The sequence below is a fragment of the Myotis davidii genome, unplaced genomic scaffold (assembly GCF_000327345.1).
Source record: "Myotis davidii unplaced genomic scaffold, ASM32734v1 scaffold268, whole genome shotgun sequence".
In the NCBI taxonomy this organism is placed as follows: Eukaryota; Metazoa; Chordata; class Mammalia; order Chiroptera; family Vespertilionidae; genus Myotis; species Myotis davidii.
In genome coordinates this window covers 5,712,950-5,732,511 of record NW_006383015.1, presented here as the reverse complement: position 1 = coordinate 5,732,511, position 19,562 = coordinate 5,712,950, and the positions used below count along the sequence as shown (strand labels likewise).

At 36.0% G+C, this 19,562-nt stretch overlaps 1 protein-coding gene across 2 annotated transcripts in view; it reads left to right on the top strand.

The window, feature by feature from the left end:
* Nucleotides 1-19,562, top strand: part of CPS1 (carbamoyl-phosphate synthase 1) — a 111,951-nt gene that overhangs the window by 31,927 nt on the left and 60,462 nt on the right. For both annotated transcript variants that reach the window (XM_006778935.2, XM_006778936.1), the window contains exons 9-19: nucleotides 88-194; nucleotides 1,233-1,371; nucleotides 1,952-2,029; nucleotides 3,636-3,734; nucleotides 4,865-4,960; nucleotides 8,254-8,443; nucleotides 9,370-9,527; nucleotides 11,255-11,383; nucleotides 13,934-14,078; nucleotides 15,531-15,741; nucleotides 17,665-17,863. In XM_006778935.2, the coding sequence (XP_006778998.1) occupies nucleotides 88-194; nucleotides 1,233-1,371; nucleotides 1,952-2,029; nucleotides 3,636-3,734; nucleotides 4,865-4,960; nucleotides 8,254-8,443; nucleotides 9,370-9,527; nucleotides 11,255-11,383; nucleotides 13,934-14,078; nucleotides 15,531-15,741; nucleotides 17,665-17,863 (1,551 nt within the window). The remainder of the gene's footprint in view (nucleotides 1-87; nucleotides 195-1,232; nucleotides 1,372-1,951; nucleotides 2,030-3,635; nucleotides 3,735-4,864; nucleotides 4,961-8,253; nucleotides 8,444-9,369; nucleotides 9,528-11,254; nucleotides 11,384-13,933; nucleotides 14,079-15,530; nucleotides 15,742-17,664; nucleotides 17,864-19,562) is intronic.

Genomic DNA, 19,562 nt, shown 5'->3' with positions numbered 1-19,562 from the left:
GGAAAAAAAGGATGCTTCCTTTTTATTCCTTGAGAAGCACTTTTTGGGACTGTACTTCTGGGTTAATAAAAATTCTTCCTGATTTAGATTTTGGAGAGTGACCGCAAGGAGCCATTGTTTGGAATCAGTACAGGAAATTTAATCATAGGATTAGCTGCTGGTGCCAAATCCTACAAAATGCCCATGGCCAACAGGTAAGGCAGTTACACTTTGTTTAATAGTTAGACTAGCCGTAAAATACTATTAGTAACTAAATCCAGAAGACTTAGAGATCTTCCATGCCACTTTCTTCAGAATAAACAGATAATCATATATAGTTCACGGTTGTCTGACTACCTGATGCCACTTTCATTGCATTTGCGAAAGGCAGCCTTTTCTAACAATAACATTGCTGTATTTTGAAGTTATTTTTCTTTCCCTCGGCATAAATTGAGGTTATAATACTCAATCAAATGGCATTCCAAGGAAACTGTTCTGATTTTAAACTTGATTTCAGAGCATTGATAGTGTTGTAAGGCTGGGTGACTTAAGAACCGAGAAATCTTCAAATCCTCTAGGTCAGCAGTTCTCAACCTGTGGGTCGCGACCATCGGAAAACACATATAGCATATCAGATATTTACATTACGATTCGTAACAGTAGCAAAATTACATTTATGAAGTAGCAATGAAAATTTTATGGTTGGGGGTCCCCACAACATGAGGAACTGTATTAAAGGGTCATGCATTAGGAAGGCTGAGAACCATTGCTCTAGGTTTTACTAGTACTTTCTTACCCCAACGATGTTAACCTATTGTACATGGAGCTTTCCCTCATGGATCACCTTCCACAGGAAGTATAATTCAAATTGATTCCCAACTGAGTCGTTTCTCTTTATTATCTCCTGTGAACTCCCATCTGCCTTTACAATTGCTGTGGCTCCTTAAAATAAGTCGCTTAGATTTGTCAGTCTCTGTTAAGCTGGTAGGCAACTCTTAACTTCTTATGAGTGCAATTCTCCCTTTTCCAAAACTGATTACAGAAGTTTAATAGATATGATATTTAACACACAATGAAGCTTCCCGAATTGATTTTTGTTGCTAAAATTATTGGGATTAATAATCTGTGACTTTTCTTATTAAACAATTGAAACTTTTGAATTTCAATAGTCTTTTCTTTTTGCTATTTTACAACGAATGTGCTTATATTCCCCCCCCCTCACTTTTCCTTCTCCTTCTTCCTTTTTTCTCCAGAGGGCAGAATCAGCCTGTTTTGAATGTGACGAACAGACAAGCTTTCATTACCGCTCAGAACCATGGCTATGCCCTGGAAAACACCCTTCCTGCCGGCTGGAAGCCACTTTTCACAAATGTCAACGACCAAACCAATGAGGTAAGTTGGGGGATGAGAAATGCAGGGCTTTTAATGCTCTTACACAGATACCTTTCTCCTGTTTATGTGAGCTCTTTGGGGGGGGGGGTGTGTGGGGAACAACTCTATTTATAGGAGTTCATAGCCCTCTGCTTTTCCAAAAGTAACTTCTCGGTCTTATTTTCTCATCAGTTGACTCATTAAGATCCATTCTTTGAGTGGTTAATCAATGGCTGTCTTGCACATTCATCGTTAATGGGGCATTGGTAGCGATCTATTGAAACCACTCAGTGAGTCTCTGGGATAAGCACATGAAGTAGCCTTTGAGAAGACCCCTGGAGAAGCAGTTTAGGAGATGAAGATCAGAAGAGGATTTGGGTGTATTATGAACAGAGCTTTGAAGGGTCCCAAAGGCTATAAACCAAATCAGTTGTTTTTATGAAGGGGACCACATTTGGTTGGATCTTTGTTGGATTATTAGCATTGTTAGTTTTTTCTAATGTTCTTAAGCATTTACCTCAGCTTTTTGATTTGAGTAATACGTAGCCTTGGTTGGCACCCATTGTTTCAGAAGACGTTTCTCCCATTTCTCGTTCCTTAGGGGATTATGCATGAAAGCAAACCCTTTTTCGGTGTGCAGTTCCACCCCGAGGTCAGCCCAGGGCCAACGGACACTGAGGTATGTTAGAAAGATGAGGCCTGTTATAGAATTAAGTCTTAAAATTAGAAATGTATTTATGTGAAAAATCGAGAAACCAAAATAACCACCTTAGATGATCTTGTTACAGAACATTCTCAAGATGGGTGTTGTGATAATATGCTCATTGTATCAAAATTTCCTCTCCGTAACTATCATGGAGGAAGTGCCTGTCCTTTTTTTGATTTTTGTCTTTTAATTCAAAGTGGGGAATCCCTTAAGAAACCTGATGTAATGCTATTTTTATTTAAATTATTATCATTCTGATATATTTAGTTCTAAAATTTATAATTGTTGTCCTATGCAAATGAATTTCCCCTTGCTCTCTTATTCTCATAACTGAAATGAAATTTTAATCCCCCATCTGTGACTTCACGAAATCTCTATGGCAACCGGTTGTGTAGCCATATAGGGAGGATAACCAGCCGCAGGAGAAGGAGGGAGGGCAGCTGTGTGGGGGAGGGGAGGGGGCATATACCAGCACGCATATGAGTTGGATGGCTTAAGGAAAGAACCGTGAAGAATTCTTAGAGATGTTTTGTTTGTAATTTAAATATCTCTACTTTTATTGCGTGAGCTTTTGGTTCAACGTCAAGGACATCTTTGCAAAACAAGAGCTTGCAGTGATACTCGGAAAAGTCTGGGAAGTGTGGTGTGACTGCATCTCTAACACCCCAGGGCCTCCAATAGTAATGCTGATGATTCTTCCCTGGCAGCAGATACTCAGAAAAGACACCTAGGCAAAATGAGGGAGAGAATAAAAATTTTCTGTCTGTAAACTCTACGACCTCATCTAGTCTACTACTGAATTGTGTCTTCAGAGTTGTGGGGTTTTTTTCTTGTTTTATTATAATTAAGAAATAATGGTTCTTGATAGCCAAAGTCAATATAGCATTACTTACCCACAATAAAACTAGTAAATTAAAGTGACTTATGCACACCTATTGTCTAATGCATGATACTTTTTTGAAATTTAAAGTGTAAATATTGCCTATGTAGTACTTCAAATTAGGAACATTGAAATCAAGATATGTAATATGCAGTATCACTTAATCCTTATTTTTATCCTGCCAAATAGTTGCAAAATGAATATTTTTGTTGAAATTTCTTAAGCCTGTTGCAAAAATAAAAGTAAATTTATTGGTAAAGTTTAAGAATAATCTTTACAGATATTTTTAAAGCTTATAGAAATTTTAAAAATCCAGTTATTTCTAACTTTAGGGAGCACAAGAAATAAAGCATAAGAAATTATCACCAGAATTTTACTTAGAAGAAGAAAATGATTCATAATTAAGAGGCTGCAAACTTAATATTCTCCAAAGGCATTATCTGAAATGTTCACTGTCTGCTGAAAAATTTTTAAATAGGATGTCACATAAGCAGTTAGAAGTGTTTATTTGATCTAATTTCCATAGTAATAAATATTTAGTTTTGCCAGAATTGGCAAAAATACAAAAACAAATATTGCATAGAAATACCCTAAAAATTATTTATCTAAAGTTCAAATTTAAGTGGGAATACTGTATTTTATCCGGCAACCCTGTGAGTTTTGAAGCTTCTAACTAGTTGGTTACATTTTTTTTTCTAGTATCTGTTTGATTCATTTTTCTCACTGATAAAGAAGGGGAAAGGAACCACTGTTACATCAGTTCTACCAAAGCCAGCCCTGGTTGCATCTCGAATTGAGGTCAGTATGTGTGGCCTTCTTTTTGGTTTATGTATTTTGGATTTGCTCTATTATGTAATGATATATTTAAGTTAATATGTAAACTTTTCCAATGTTTATGAAAGGTGATTGGTATTATTGTAATCTCCCATCACTTTAGCATCTAACTATTTGGTCTGTTCTTGATTATGTTCATTGGAATTTTCATATTTAGATTTAAACATCTTTTAAAGTTTAATTCTTCTAGATGTTTGTAATAAAATAGTGTTGTAAACAATAAGGGTTAAGTTAGCTTAGAATTTGATACATTTTTTTCATTACTCAATAAAACCATAGCTTTACATATGCTTGAGAGACATAGTTCAGACTACAGAATTGTTATAGGTGATATAATTTTTTAAAAAGGATTATTATTCAGTATTAGGAGTTGAATAATATTGACCTTTAGAAAGCAAATGGATAAGAATTAATATAAGTCTTGAACTCTTATCTGTTTGAACGTGTACATTAATATAAGATCTCTACCCACTTCTTTCGTGGTTTCACCACGCACATACCCACACATTATTATTAAAAATTTTGAGAGATATATATGTATATAGTTTACAAATAAAAATAATTGATTTACATGTTTATATGAAATAAGTTAAGTTAGATAATTTAATGATTTCCATGACAACCTTTTTTTTTGGAGATGAAAAGATTGGCCGAAATCTAGCTTCTCAATGTGGAGTCAAAGTGTGGGTTCTTGGTAGTGAAAGAAGCCACACACCATATAGCAGTTTTTCAGATGCTTTTCTTTTTTTAATGGTGAAGGAAATGTATAATTTAGGATTTCAGTGACTTGCAGATAGTAGGTGCCCAGTAAATATTTGGTGAAGCAAATCGAGTTTCCCAAGCCATTGTCTCTTGCAGTAACCAAGAACACCTTTCTCCTCGGGAGGGCGCGGCAGTTTAGGAAGACCCGGAGGCTTGTTTGTTTCTGTGCCAATCCTTTGTTCAGAACAAACCTATGAAATACTGAATGCAATACACTTACTCAATTAAATTTTGGGAGATTTTTAGCTAAAAACATACATATATGTACACACATGAGTGCCTATTTCCTCATCTTAATAATAAAAACAATGCCCTTTTTTAATTGCTTGCAGGTTTCCAAAGTCCTTATCCTAGGATCGGGAGGTCTGTCCATTGGTCAGGCAGGTGAATTTGATTACTCAGGCTCGCAAGCTGTAAAAGCCATGAAGGTGAGAGAATATGATCTTTGCTAAAATTTACATACACCCTTTAATGAGTCTAATTAGTATTGCATAATTTAGATTTATGTCACTCCTTCTTTTCAAAGTCACTACAATTAATTTCCTTACCTATTCCTTACACATCTTTTATTAAAGGAGGTTTGATCACAGACAAGGTATGTACTTTCTCCAATGTGCACACCTATACGTTAATTTAGATTGGCCCTCAAAATTATCTACATTATCTCCTGTTTATAACAAAAACATATAAAGCCACACTTATAGGTGTTTCTCATTTCTGTTGAGGTAGTGAGCTTTTTGTCTTTTGTGTGAAAGAGTGAAGTTGGGCATCCGTGGGGCCCTGAAAGTACTTCAATGTTCTTCGATGCTTCAGGCATTTCTGTGGTTGAAATGGGAAGAGCCAGTTGGAGAAGCAGTGCCTTTCGTTCAAGCTCTAGAAGTCATTATCTGTCATTAGGGAACCCAGCTGTCCCACCTGTGACTTGGAATGGATGACCTGTCAGGATGGTGTGGTTGCATTTTCAAGTGGAAAAGAGGATTTGATACCCAAGCTGGGAAGAGCATCCTCCCTATTTCCTCCAAGTCTCTTGAGATCTTCCCAACTCTTACCTAGTAAATGAAACTTTAGGAAAATTACACTGTACATGTAAGGTATTTCTATTAAAGAGCTAACCAGGCTTCTTTGGGTGTCCTTATTTCCCTGGATAGTCCCCATTTGGGTGCTCATCAGGCCACCCAGAGGCACAGTGAGCTCTCTGTGACCTTGGCTGAGGTTTTGCAGTGTGAAGCCATTTACCAGAGACCTGGCTAGGAGAGAAGGACATAGGGAAGGCAGCAGGAGACTCAGACAACAAACATGGGAAATAGTTGGCATTTTTAAAATTTACTTTTTGTTTTATTTAGTATTCTATATATAAAGCTTTTCACTTGCCAGATGCCTGATAAAAAATGTAGAACATAACCCCTAATTACCTTACTCTTCTTCCCATTTGTTTTTAATACTTTCCTCCATACACACATGGGTGTTCATACATATGCACACATATTTTCCATGTATATTTTAAAAGGATACTTTATTGTATTATGATTCAATTGATCTTTAGATAAATAGTGGATGTCCAATGGATTAGAACATAATCCAAGTGTGTTCTGGATTTAGGACACATTTTACTAGCAAACTTTTTTTTTAAGCCTACTTAGTAGTTTTATGAATAATTAGTATTTTCATGGCTTGTATTTTTTTATGTGCTTTAACATTCATTATGTGAAGTTATTTAAATAATAGAAATTATTATATATAGTATTATTAATTAGGAAGTTAATAGAGATACAATTATGAACCAATATTTTAAAAGAATTGGGTATCAAATCCTCTTTTCCACTCAAATTTTTTAAATTGTGCATGTATTATAGCCAGAACTATATTAGAAAATGATGTAAAATTTATTAAAATTGTTTGAAATTATTCTTAAGTTTTAAAATGAATACCCATCACATGCACATAAGGGACTTTTACTATATAGTTTTATTTATGAAAATACCTATATTCATCATATAGTCCATTCAGGAAAATACAAATATATTTAGGTCTGTTGGTACTTTTCTATAGTAGCAAGACCTTGTACAACTTCTGTTAATGATCCAATCTCAGTTTAGACCCAATTACTTACACTCCAACCCATATTTTTAAATGAAATTGCTTATCTGTATGTACCTATTTAATACTTTGCTAATACACCTGATAATCCTTTTAAAATAATTCCTTAAAATTTTGAGAGATGATTGGTATTGCGGAAGGGCATAAGACTTGAATCATAAGAGTTAAATCAAGTTTTAATTCTGGATCTTTCCAGCTATATGATCTTTGGCAAGTTACTTAACTATTGAATCTCAATTTTTTTTTATCTGTAAGGTGGAAATTTCTCTTGTAGTCTTGGTATAAAAATCAAGTAAGTTAATAAAAAGTACAAGTTTTAAAGCACTATTTGAAAATAGCATGAGGTATATTTAATTTTTTAATTCAGATTTTCCCCCTAGGATGTGTAGGGCTTTCAAAGATAATTTCTGTACTTTCAGCTGAATATTGTTGACTTTTTAGAAGAGTTCAAAATTGATATGCTAATAGGTAAAATAATAACCATCTGGCCATATTTTATAATCATTATTTTTGCTAAGTTTCACCCTCATCCTGGTTTATAAAGTTATTATTCTTAGTAGCCTACATGAACAGTTATTTTGGTGGTCTTTCCAGATGTCAAGAATGAGATAGGCCATGAATACCTTCAGACACACACATACACGCACATATTTTTTCTTTTTCTTTTGCCATATGGTCATTTTCTTTTTATATAATATGTATAAACAGTTGTATAATGCTCTTTGTTAAAGCACTACAGCAAGCATGAAAATATAAAGAAAACAGAAACCAGCAGAAGGCTCTCAGTGCTTCTAGCAAGAAGGGAACACATTACCGTGCATTTTAAATGTGCACCAATGTTCTCCGACAAACATTAGAAAGGGAAGCAGCTTTGATGATGCCTCCAGTTCCATTTTATAGTTTACTCATTAAATTTCTTTTGGAATATTATGTTCTTTTAAGGTCGATTGAACTGTAAAGGTCAGTAGTACTCAATGTCGATGATAGGGTCTTGGAAGCTGTGGCCTTAAGCAAAACAATGTATAATGAAACCAATTTTACCATAGGCTAAATGATATAAATAAGAGTTAAGTCCCTATGGAATTTTTCTGGCCACCAAAATTAACACCAAGCTTATAAATAAAGATCCTGAATACTTCTAATATTAAACCTTGAAATAAATGTGAGCTATACAGACATTTAAGAAAGATGCATGAATTTTCCACAAAGACAGTGGCCCCATCCAGGAACTGATCACCCCAACCCATTCATGTTATAACAAAATGACTTGAACAAAACCACATTATTTGGGGACTGCTATATTTTTGGGTATCTGGTCAAACTCTATAGAAATCATTTTCAGCGTTGCTTGATAGCTTCAGTGGCAAGAAATTCAGGATGATCTTTATGAGGGAGGCAGTTCTTTTTGGATAGTTTTATTTTCACTCAATTTTTTCCTTCCTTTCACCAAATGTTTGTTTCCCTCTAACTTCCATTCACTCACTCACTCACTCACTCACTCACTCATTCATTCAGTACCTAATCCATTACCTAATCTATTCATTACCTAATAATTTTCTTAATTGAATTATGGCCATTCTCTTCTTTAGACCATGTTTTCAGATTCTGGATCCTTTTGTTTCAGGAAGAAAATGTCCGAACTGTCCTGATGAACCCAAACATTGCGTCCGTACAGACCAACGAAGTGGGCTTAAAACAAGCAGATAGTGTCTACTTTCTCCCCATCACCCCCCAGTTTGTCACAGAGGTCATCAAGGCAGAACGGCCAGATGGGTTAATTCTGGGCATGGGTGGCCAGACAGCTCTGAATTGTGGTGAGTTCTTTTAAGTTTGATTGGAGAATTTGGGTACATGCACTTATGTGTAATATTTTTTTGCTTGATTCGACCTAACAATTTATAAAAGATTTCCTCTAATGTGTGAGGAAGCAGCAAATAGCTACCTGAAAATGTCATATGATGAGTAGAATGTCCGAGGAACAAAATGAAACCGTTTGCTTTAATGCTCCAGAGTGGCCAAGTAGGTTCCTTGGGTCTCCATCCTCTACCCCAGGATATTGCTTCTCTCTGTTACCAGTGAAGTCCTAAGAACTATTATGAATGAAAAATGAGAATTAACATTGATAAGTGCCTTGCGCCCTTATGTCTCAGCTATTTCACGTCTATCTTCATGGTCATCTAGATCAGTCTCTCTGTCATCCCTTCATTTATATGCTGAGTCCAATGCCCTGTCCTCTTTAAAATGCTTCAGACCTTTGGAACTAGATTGTGAATGAGGGTATCATTAGCTAGTTGGGATAAGGAGTTGGTGATGTAATTTGTATGACAAATATAAAACACTTAGCTAAAGTTTGCTAGTGAGTTAGTGAAAACACAAACCATCTTGATAATTTTTAATTCATATCTCTGGGCTTATTTAAATCTCATTAAGAATGGACCTTAGAATGGAAGGAAATATACTAACATCTTAAAGCTCACTATAATTCTATGATTTTTATTAATGACAATAATAAAATCATTTGAAGAAAGTGGTAATATAAGGAACAGTTACATCAGCAGAATATTTTGCTAGAATGTCTTCAGAATTTTTAATTCAATTTTTTTTTTTTACCTTAAGTACAATTCTATTTTGTATTGTGGTGGCTTCTTGAAGTTAATTTTAAGATTTTAAAAAATGGTATTAAAGAAGACATAAGAGTTTAAGATTTAAAAAAAAAGCTGATTTAATTTGTTCTTCCCAGGAGTGGAACTATTCAAGAGAGGTGTGCTCAAGGAGTATGGAGTGAAAGTCCTGGGGACCTCAGTTGAATCCATTATGGCCACAGAAGACAGGCAGCTGTTCTCAGATAAACTAAATGAGATTAATGAAAAGATTGCTCCGAGCTTTGCTGTGGAATCGGTAAGAAACCTTTGTTCTGGAGAGACAAGGCCATTATCTGTTTGGTTGTAGGAAGAATGTTTGTCATGCCTAAAAGAAAAGTTACAATTATTATACTTGCATACATGTTCTTCCAGAAATGTATTAGTACCTCAGAGATATTGTTTAGTTAAAAATATGTTTTTAAATAGATTTTAGAGAGCAAAAGGAGAGGGAGAGAGTGATAGAAACATCAATGATGAAAGAGATCATTGATTGGCTGCCTCCTGCATGCCCACCACTGGGGATCAAGCCTATGACCCAGGCATGTGCCCTGATGGGAATTGAACCATGACCCTTCTGGGTCATAGGTCAATGTTCAACCACTGAGCTATGCAGGTACAGCAAGATATTGTGTATTAATTGCAGCATTCAATGCTCAACTTTTAGGGTTAGGTATGTATTACTATTTCATTTTATGAAAAGAAAAGTATAAATCAAGAAAAGTGATTTTATCAATGCCACGGAATCTCAAATCTCCTGAATTAAAACTAAGAACCATACTAACTTGCAATGCCAAAGTAATTTTTACCTTCTTCCCACAATCAGTGACACATCTTGTGCGTGCAGACGACCTGCAAATGGAAAATCATTAGATTTAAATTTTCTTATTAAAATGGGATAAACATTTAAAAATGAGATTATTAAGATAAAAAAGCCATTGGACCTAATTAGTAAGATTTATGGCTGAGAAATCCGTGGCTTAGATGTTGAAAGAGGACAGATTATATTGCATTTCTATTCACCGTTTTCCATCATATCCTGTGTATATTGATGGGCATGGAGAAAAAGTCAGCTTTCCATGCATCTGTTTTTGCCCCTGACTTTAGTCCTGATTTCCACATATAGTCAGTGGAGTGGGGGTGCTGGATGCAGTTTTTGATGCAACTTCCCCATTGAAGAAATAAGCAAACCCTTAGGGATAAGGGGAGTACAGCTGGACTGACTAAATGTGGGTCATGCATGTTTCAGAAAAGAATGCTGTCAAGTACGTGCTATGTTACAAAACTGTCAGTCAGGAATAATCCCAGGACAGCTCTGCTGAACATTTGGAAAGCTCCTGCCATCCATTCATTCTTTCATTGCCAGATTTAATTATGTCCTTGCTTCCTCAGGATGAGAAACAGGCATATGGGAAAGGTGTAATTACATTCCCATTGGTGGTGTAATAATATTCCATGACAGAAAAATATAGCCATCATGTGTTGTATTTTGTAAGTTATAAAAAAGAATTCCAAGCTTTTGGGACTGCTCTCTGACTGAACTTGAAAAATTTCTCTATATAATATTCCTAATGGCTTATTGCAGTAATACTAAGTTAGTTTCAAGAACAGAAAACCTTGTTTCATTAAAAGATGAAGACTTTTAAGCTGAATTAAAAATTCAATATGGTTTCCATTCTCAAATTAATGCAGGATATTTTAGTTTTGGGCCATTGCTTTATGTTGGTTTTTTTAAATGCAAAAATAAAATTCACCACAAAGAAATGAAAAAGGGTCTTCACTGTATACTGAAATAATCCTAGAATTTTACTTAAAAATTGTAAAACAACACTTGCTTTATAGAAGGAGATGAGAGGATAATAGAACATGTCCATAGTCATTCCCCTCAAATAAACTGATCTACCTGAATGGCCAGACTCTCTTGGAATGATTGTTTCTGCTAGTGTGGTCAGCTTTTAAACTCTGAGTTCTTGTTCTTGTTGACAGATTGAGGATGCGCTGAAGGCAGCAGACTCCATTGGCTACCCAGTGATGATCCGTTCTGCCTATGCCCTGGGTGGGTTAGGCTCAGGCATCTGTCCTAATAAGGAGACCTTAGTGGACCTCAGCACAAAGGTATGTATCTTCATAGACCATCTTAACAATTGAGACACTGATGTGACATACCCTTTCCATTAGAGAAAGTTATGTAGACAAAAATAACCTTTTTTCTATTTATTAAATCACTGTCATGTACTCTAAAAGTGTTGTCCAAATACAACTCCTTTGAAAAGGAAATGCAGTATAATTACTTATATTGGAACAGAGTATTAAGCCAGATAGTCCTAGGTAAATTGGTGGTGACTCTACGTAAAGGTCAATCTTTATTTTCCTGTCTATTAATTTCAGTATTATGAAGTCATCCAATTCTACCTTCCTCTGCTTCATAGTCTGTTTTAAAACATTCATAATGCTACAATATATTTTAGTGGTTAAAAACAACTAGAATATAATGTTACATATTCCATTATTTTTTGAAATAATATCACATGAATGACATCCACTAAGTGAAACAACACACATTGACTAGTTTAGCTTTACCTCAAACTCAGCTGTTTAATGTATATATAGTATAAACACCTCTTAATAACATAATCAAGTGAGCTCTCTGCCAACTAACATACACATATGGGTATAAGCAAAAGTGAGATTTGAATGTTTATAGTTTATTACTATCAAAATGACTTTATCATACTACTGAATACTTCTTTTCTTAAGTATTAGAAGGCAAATCTGGAGAAAATTAAGATGTGGTCCAAAAAATAAATTAGAGATGAACACAGAAAACATGCTTTATGAAAGCAGATAGTTTTGCCCACACTCCATTCCCTCAGAGTACAGCAGCGCCTGGCAGTCCCGGGGGCTTGTTGAGTGCATGCATGTTCAGCCAACGGGCCATGTAACATACATGGAAGTCATGCAAGAGAGTCTCTGTGAAGGCAATTTTGGGGAGAGCTAAGTAAAGAGTCCAACCACAGCTTTTAGCTTTATCGGACTTACTTTTAGAGTGAAACAAAATGAGGCCCTTCAATTGTTGAAGGGTTTTGAGAAAAAAATAAGTAAAATTAAATATACTCAAATAACTATAATGACAAACTTACATGTCAACAACTGGGATTTAATATGTATTTACGCTCTATTAAAATATATACTTTTTACAGTATAGAAACCTTTTGAATACTGAATTGTGTAATAATTTTTACTAATGAAGACCATTTTGAACTGGGATACTTTTTATTCATATTCATATTACTCTAAAATAATCAATAGACTATTGAATGATTTTCTTTGATGAAAACCTTGCTTTTCTCTTGAGAATAACTACTGATATCATTATATCCTAAAGTACCCTATTCTCTTGAGGTTATAATTAGCACCATAAGAAACTGCATTAACTCATCTGAGTCCCTAAGTCAATGTTTTGTATAAAATCTGAGATTTGAAAGGGAAAAAAAAAGAAGTTGAGGCAACAGGTGAATATGATGTAAATTGCCCCTGTGCCCAAATCTTTAGTCTACTTCATTAGAATGCAAAACGCTTTCCCAATTTCACATGCTTTCTTTCCCAGATTTCTTCTTTTAGCAGGCGATTCTAACAACAAATTAATCATTATTAAATTGCTAACGCTGGCTACAGAATTTCCTAACCACTTTGAAAACCTTATTATGGGCAGCTGTGGGGACTGGCGTGTTCCAGTTTCAATTGCACATGTTGGAGCCAATGGTGTTGACTGAGGTCAAAACAATAGTGTTGAGACCCATTACGGACAAACTTACATTGAGTTATTTCATTTTACTGCCTGCTAATAACTTGAAAACCATTTACTTTCCCCAGTTGCTTTCTCTTCTTTTCACGGCCATCACAAATCAACTGTATTAAGAGACAAAGGACATTTCTGTCTTGGATTTCAGCCACTAAATGTCCTGAGGTCAGAGACGGCCTCTCTTATATTTGGAGTTCAGTTCTACCTACCGCTGGGTACTCAGTAAATATGAAATGATGATTATACTAATTCATATCTGTTTAATCAGGCATACATGATATATGACTCAGAGTACTTAAGCACTTAGGCAGTGATTAACCATAATAAGAGTTGCATATGATTCTTCTAATTCCCAAGTTTCATATGCCATCTTGGCTCACTGTTTACAACCATCATCATCGCCTTTCTTCTCCTCATCAACATCAACTGACTTTCATTGTGTATGTCGCCGTACGCAGCACCCCGAGCTATTTTGGAGAAAGCCAGAGTCTTTAGATTTATGTTTCTATATTTATTCACACTTATCACATTTTCTGGTTTCACAGAAGCCTAGCTGCTGAAATAATTTCATTTCCCTCTGCCTGATTGCTCAATTATTTTCCCGAATTAGTTTGATTTAATGTCATATCAGCACTTTGAATGGCAAGCCTCAATAATGTAAATCAAGCATATTCACTGTAGGATGCTATTCCTAGTACCTCACTGATTTTTTGACACATTGTGCCTTCCGGAGAGCAGAGGAGGATGGAGGCTGGGCTTGAGACTTCAGTGTTGACCAGTATCTAGGCCAGGACGTTGAAAATGCTCATGTTTAAACCAGCGCCTTTTCTTACTCTTTGATACCTTTTGTTACCCATTTTTAGGCCTTTGCTATGACCAACCAGATCCTGGTGGAGAGGTCAGTGACAGGATGGAAAGAAATAGAATATGAAGTGGTCCGAGATGCTGATGACAATTGTGTCACTGTGTGTAACATGGAAAATGTTGATGCCATGGGCGTTCATACAGGTAGGCAAAGAATCTTTAAGAATTATAGTAATGCCTTCAGCTCATGTGTCTGATAGCCCATAGCAGTCTTTATTAAGTTTTTTCCTTTAAATTGCTGTTCTTAGCTGACAGTCTAGTGATAAACATTTTTATACATATAGTAAAATTGAAAATACTCTCACATTTTAGTTGATCATCAGAAAAATCCTATGAAGTAAGGCAGGGATTATTATTCTGATTTCAATCGAGGAAGGCATCAAATCTAAGCAATATAATGTGAAGGTGAAGTCTATAAGACTTGATGTTGAGAAGTAAGTAGCGATGTTAAGAAGACTTAAAGCAGACTGAGGTGTTTGTCCCTAGTGAATGAGAAAATAGCCACAAGTAATAGAAATAGGTTTCTCAGGAAGGAAACTAGTTAGACTAGGGGGCACAGATACTGACTTAGGATTTAGAAATGCTACATTTGATGTATAGGTGAAACTCACAAGAAGAGGGTTAAGAGTATAGGATTAGAATTCAGGAATGTGATAGAAGTAGAGAATTTGATATAAAGTCATTGAAAGTCATTGGTATAAAGGTAATAATCGAAGCTGGAAGCATTTACTAAGTATTCAAGGGTAGAGGCATAGAAAAAAAGAGAATAGGGTCAAGGATGTAACATTTAGATTTTATAAGGCAGAAGAAAGAGGAAGGGTTAGTGTGGAATAAAAAAGAATGATAGGAAGAAAAGCAGGGGAGTACAGTATCAAGTAAGCCAACCTAAGAAAATATTTTATAAAAGAGCTTTGGTTTGGGCTGTATAAAATGCTCTGAAAGGTTAAAAATGAGTTTTTAATATGGCTTTGGATGTTCAAGAGGATAGTGTAAGTACAAAATTGGTTATGTGAGCCATAGTGAATGGAATTATATCTCAATGAATGATAAGCAGAATTGGTAAACGTTCAAAAAGTGTAGTCATGTAAAGAATGAGAGATGGGTTCTTGTGATTATCCAGCAATGATGAGGGAGGGGCTTCTTGAGCTCCTAGAGATCTGTCATGTTTTCAGGGAGAAGGGATGGTGACTACAGACCAAGAGATTAAAGATACAAAGGACTCTGATTGAAGAGGAGTGAGAAAATGGGAAGGAATGAGATATAGAAACAGGTGGAGAGCCAGTCTGAGTGAAGGGGAGATGATATTTGATGGGAGGAAGAAGTTGAGAGACAGATAATTGGAGATGAAGAGAAGGGAAATTGAAAAGTTAATGTCAATTCAGTAAGTAGATGACTGAAGCCTTGACAGCTAGATGAGTTTGGGAAAGGTTAGGAGGGTTTCTATAAATGTCAGAATAATACAAGTAAAACAAGAATCAGAGGAAATAATACCTGATGTGCCTTATGTATAAGATAACTCTTCTCCCAACAAACCCTTAGACTGTTCTGGGTCTTGTATCACACACACAAATTAATGAGCGCTGCTTGGCTGTACAGGTGACTCGGTTGTTGTGGCCCCTGCCCAGACACTCTCGAATGCGGAGTTTCAGATGTTGAGACGCACTTCCGTCAACGTCGTTCGCCACTTGGGCATTGTGGGTGAATGCAACATTCAATTTGCCCTTCATCCTACCTCCATGGAGTACTGCATCATTGAAGTGAACGCCAGACTGTCGCGAAGCTCTGCCCTGGCCTCCAAGGCCACTGGGTAAGACCAGAATGCTCGGCCATGGGTTTGTGGATGTTTCACAGAGAGAGCCGGGAAACTGGCAGCTACTGAAGACTGCGCTACGTTTACAAACTAAAGTCCCCATTTCTGTATGCTGGCTCCAAATCGTTTAGGACCCTCAGGACATGGTTATTAATGAGCTTGCTGCCAGATTGAGGCAAATGGTATTGCTAGCTGGCTTTGTTTGCTGGCTAATCACAAACTAATCAAAATCTGGGTGGTCAAAGCAGGCTGGGGAAAAATCTGCTTCTTAATTACACTTTGCAGATGTTGTTAAAAAGTGCAAATTAATCCTTAATTTTAGTTCTCAATCGGCTTTTTCACATGTAGCAAATGGTGGGAAAATAATATATAGTTCACTTGACTCAAGCATTCAATATGCATTATTTTATTTTAGCAAAAATTCCACAAGACCAAACAATATAGGATTTTTCTATAAATAAAGGTTGCCACCAAATAAATTTGTCATCCACATAACAACTGCTGACAAGCATCATTGGAGGAAAAATTAATTAATACTCTTTATTACTATTAATGTTATGCATCTGGCATTTAAATTATATGTCATGTAAATAAATAAGATATTTACCTCTAAATAGAAGGCACGTTGCTCTAGGCCAGTGATGGCGAACCTTTTGAGCTCGGCGTGTCAGCATTTTGAAAAACCCTAACTTAACTCTGGTGCCGTGTCACATATAGAAATTTTTTGATATTTGCAACCATAGTAAAACAAAGACTTATATTTTAGATATTTATTTTATATATTCAAATGCCATTTAACAAAGAAAAATCAACCACAATAATGAGTTCGTGTGTCACCTCTAAACGCGTGTCATAGTATCGCCATCACTGCTCTAGGCAAAAGACAGGAGACCCGAGTTCTCTTTCTGGTTCTTGTATTGACTGTGAGACTTGGAACACATCACTTATTACCTCTCTCAGTCTCCTCACCTGTTAGATGGTGGAACTGTACTACAGAACTCATAAGTAATTCTACAGTGTCACACTGAAACTATAGTTATCACACTGACACTCCAGAAGAAGCTAGTCCAGTTTCCAGAATGATAGTTCTGTTGGAAGCCCAAAGTTCAAAGATAATTTGGAGATAGAGCAAGGACCTAAACTTGCAATGCCTACCTTTTCTGACTATTACATAACCCATAGTTTCAGCTAACTCCACTGTGTTCTCAGGTGCGGACATGTATATATTTTGGAGTTTTTACACAAGTGAGCACTTTATCAAGGCAACTATTTATTTTGGGTTGAAAAGATGAAGGTTGGGAGCTGTAGCACTGCGTGTCAGACAAATTAGCCTTTTATTATATAGGATGTGAGTCACAATAAAGTATAGGGATTTCTGCCTCTATACTTTATTGTGTTTTAGATATTATTTTATATATTGCAAATATGCAAATTGACCAAACGGTGGAACGACCGGTTGCTGTGATGCGCACTGACCACCGGGGAGCAGATGATGCGCACTGACCACCAGGGAGCAGATGCTCAAGTCAGTGCACTCCCACAGGGGGAGCACTGCTCAGCCAGAAGCTGGGCTCATGGCTGGCAAGCACAGTGGCCATGGTGGGAGCCTCTCCTGCCTTCGCGGCAGCGCTAAGGATGTCCAACTGCCAGCTTAGGCCTGCTCCCTGAGGGCTCCTGGACTGTGAGAGGGTGCAGGCTGGGCTGAGGGACCCCCCCACCAAGTGCATGAATTTCTTGCACCAGGCCTCTAGTTATTTTATAAGTGGCTATTCAATATTCATCCCAAATGGAGAATCATGTGTGTTTTAGATCCTGATGTAGAATAATATCAGAATTTCTAAGAAAGACCAATTTATGTTTTAGGCTCTTTTTAATACTTATTGCTGAAAGAAAAAAATAAATTTATCTCTTCTTCTATAGATACCCATTGGCATTTATTGCTGCAAAGATTGCCTTAGGAATCCCACTTCCAGAAATCAAGAACGTTGTGTCAGGGAAGACATCAGCCTGCTTTGAACCCAGCCTGGATTACATGGTTACTAAGATTCCTCGCTGGGATCTCGATCGTTTCCATGGAACATCTAGCCGAATTGGTAGCTCCATGAAGAGTGTAGGAGAGGTGAGTCCTTGGTTTATTTCTTCATTTCATCCGTGTTCCCAGTTATTTTGTCTAATTTTGAATATCATTGAAAGTTCTAAGGTTGCCTGGATACTGGGTTCATAAGTGAAAGATATAGAGGAATTTCATTTCCTCCCTAGTGTTTCTCTATCTCTCTATTAAACTGTTAACATTAGGCATGTAATGACCATTTAATGAATTTAAGAGCATCTAAGCATTCTAGTATTCTAAAGGAGCATTCAGAAGGAGAGGCCATATGTGTAGGTATGTAAAAAATACACATGTATTAAAATACATATTTATATTTAATAGTATATAACTGAATTGTAATGTAATTTATAACTAAATCAAGACAATAATAATATATAAAAGATAACATCGTGTACAAAAGACCAATGAACTGTGATTAAGGGTTCAGCCTTAGTTTCTGAAAATTGTGGCTGTCATCTCTGGACCTAACTTTCCTTCTAGAAAAGAATGAAGCGAGAGTGGAAGATCTCTCATGATCCTTCTAGCTCTAAAATTCTACATTAAGATGAGTACAGTAGAGTTTTAAACCCCTTTTATTAAACTGAAATGTTCCAAGCTTTTAGCACCCTTCAATTTTACATAATGCTCTATTTTAAATTCTAAATTAAAGTTAGCTTTAACTCAGAGAAGCAGTGCTCCTTGTGCAGGAAGAAACAAAGGAATTCAGATCCCCACCTCTGAGATTCACTCTCTTGCCACTCCCACCAAGTGTTTATTTCTTTTTTGCATCCAGGAGGCTTGGCATAGTAGAGAGAACAGGAGAGTTGGAAACAGATGAACTTGGGTTTAACTCTTGGCATTGCCACTTACTAGCTAGAGACACTCGTGTGAAACACTGAGCCTCAGGTCCCCCATCTGAAAAATGGGAGATGATAATACTCTGTGGGGCTCTTGTAAGGTTTTGGATTAATACATGTAAGTGCTAAATAATAATTTTTAAGGTAGATTCACAGCACATTTCCAATAAATGTATTGCATCAGTATTATTGTCATTGTTTATGAGTAGAATTCTTTGAACACAAGCAGTATGTTCAAATCTCAAAATCTATCTCTATCTGCCTGTCTGTTTTACTTTAACTCATCGCTATCTCTGTATGGTCAATGTAGGGAGCTCTTAGTGTATGTCTAGATATCTAAGCCAGTTTAGATTACACAGCAAAAAAAACCTACTTGTGACCTAATGTTCTATTTGGCCTTCATTTCCCCATACAGGTTATAGCATAAACTCAGACTAGTCATTTTAGAAACTCAGACTAGTCATGTCACTAATTACAGGAAATACAGTAAACCAACCACTAATGCAGGGGAAAAGAAAAAAATGACATTTTACTGATCTATCATATTCATATGTGAAAGGCAGACCTATTACTGTTTTGGTTTCCTTAGTTTCCACAATATTAATGGAAAATTTTAAAGTAATGACAGATAAGGAACAACTTGACCTTTTAAATGAAAATGTCTTACTAGTTGTAAAAGACGAGTAGTAGTTTTTCTTCCTTATTGTTGTTTTAAATCTTATTTTTTTCTATAATGCTTCAAGGTACACAATAGAATTAGAACTCAAATGCCATGAAAAGTTTTATTGGTAGTTTGTTTTGCCAAAAAACGCTGTTATTTAGTTTACATTTTGTGTGAAGTGTCCCTTTTCATAATGTTTAGTAAAATTTGT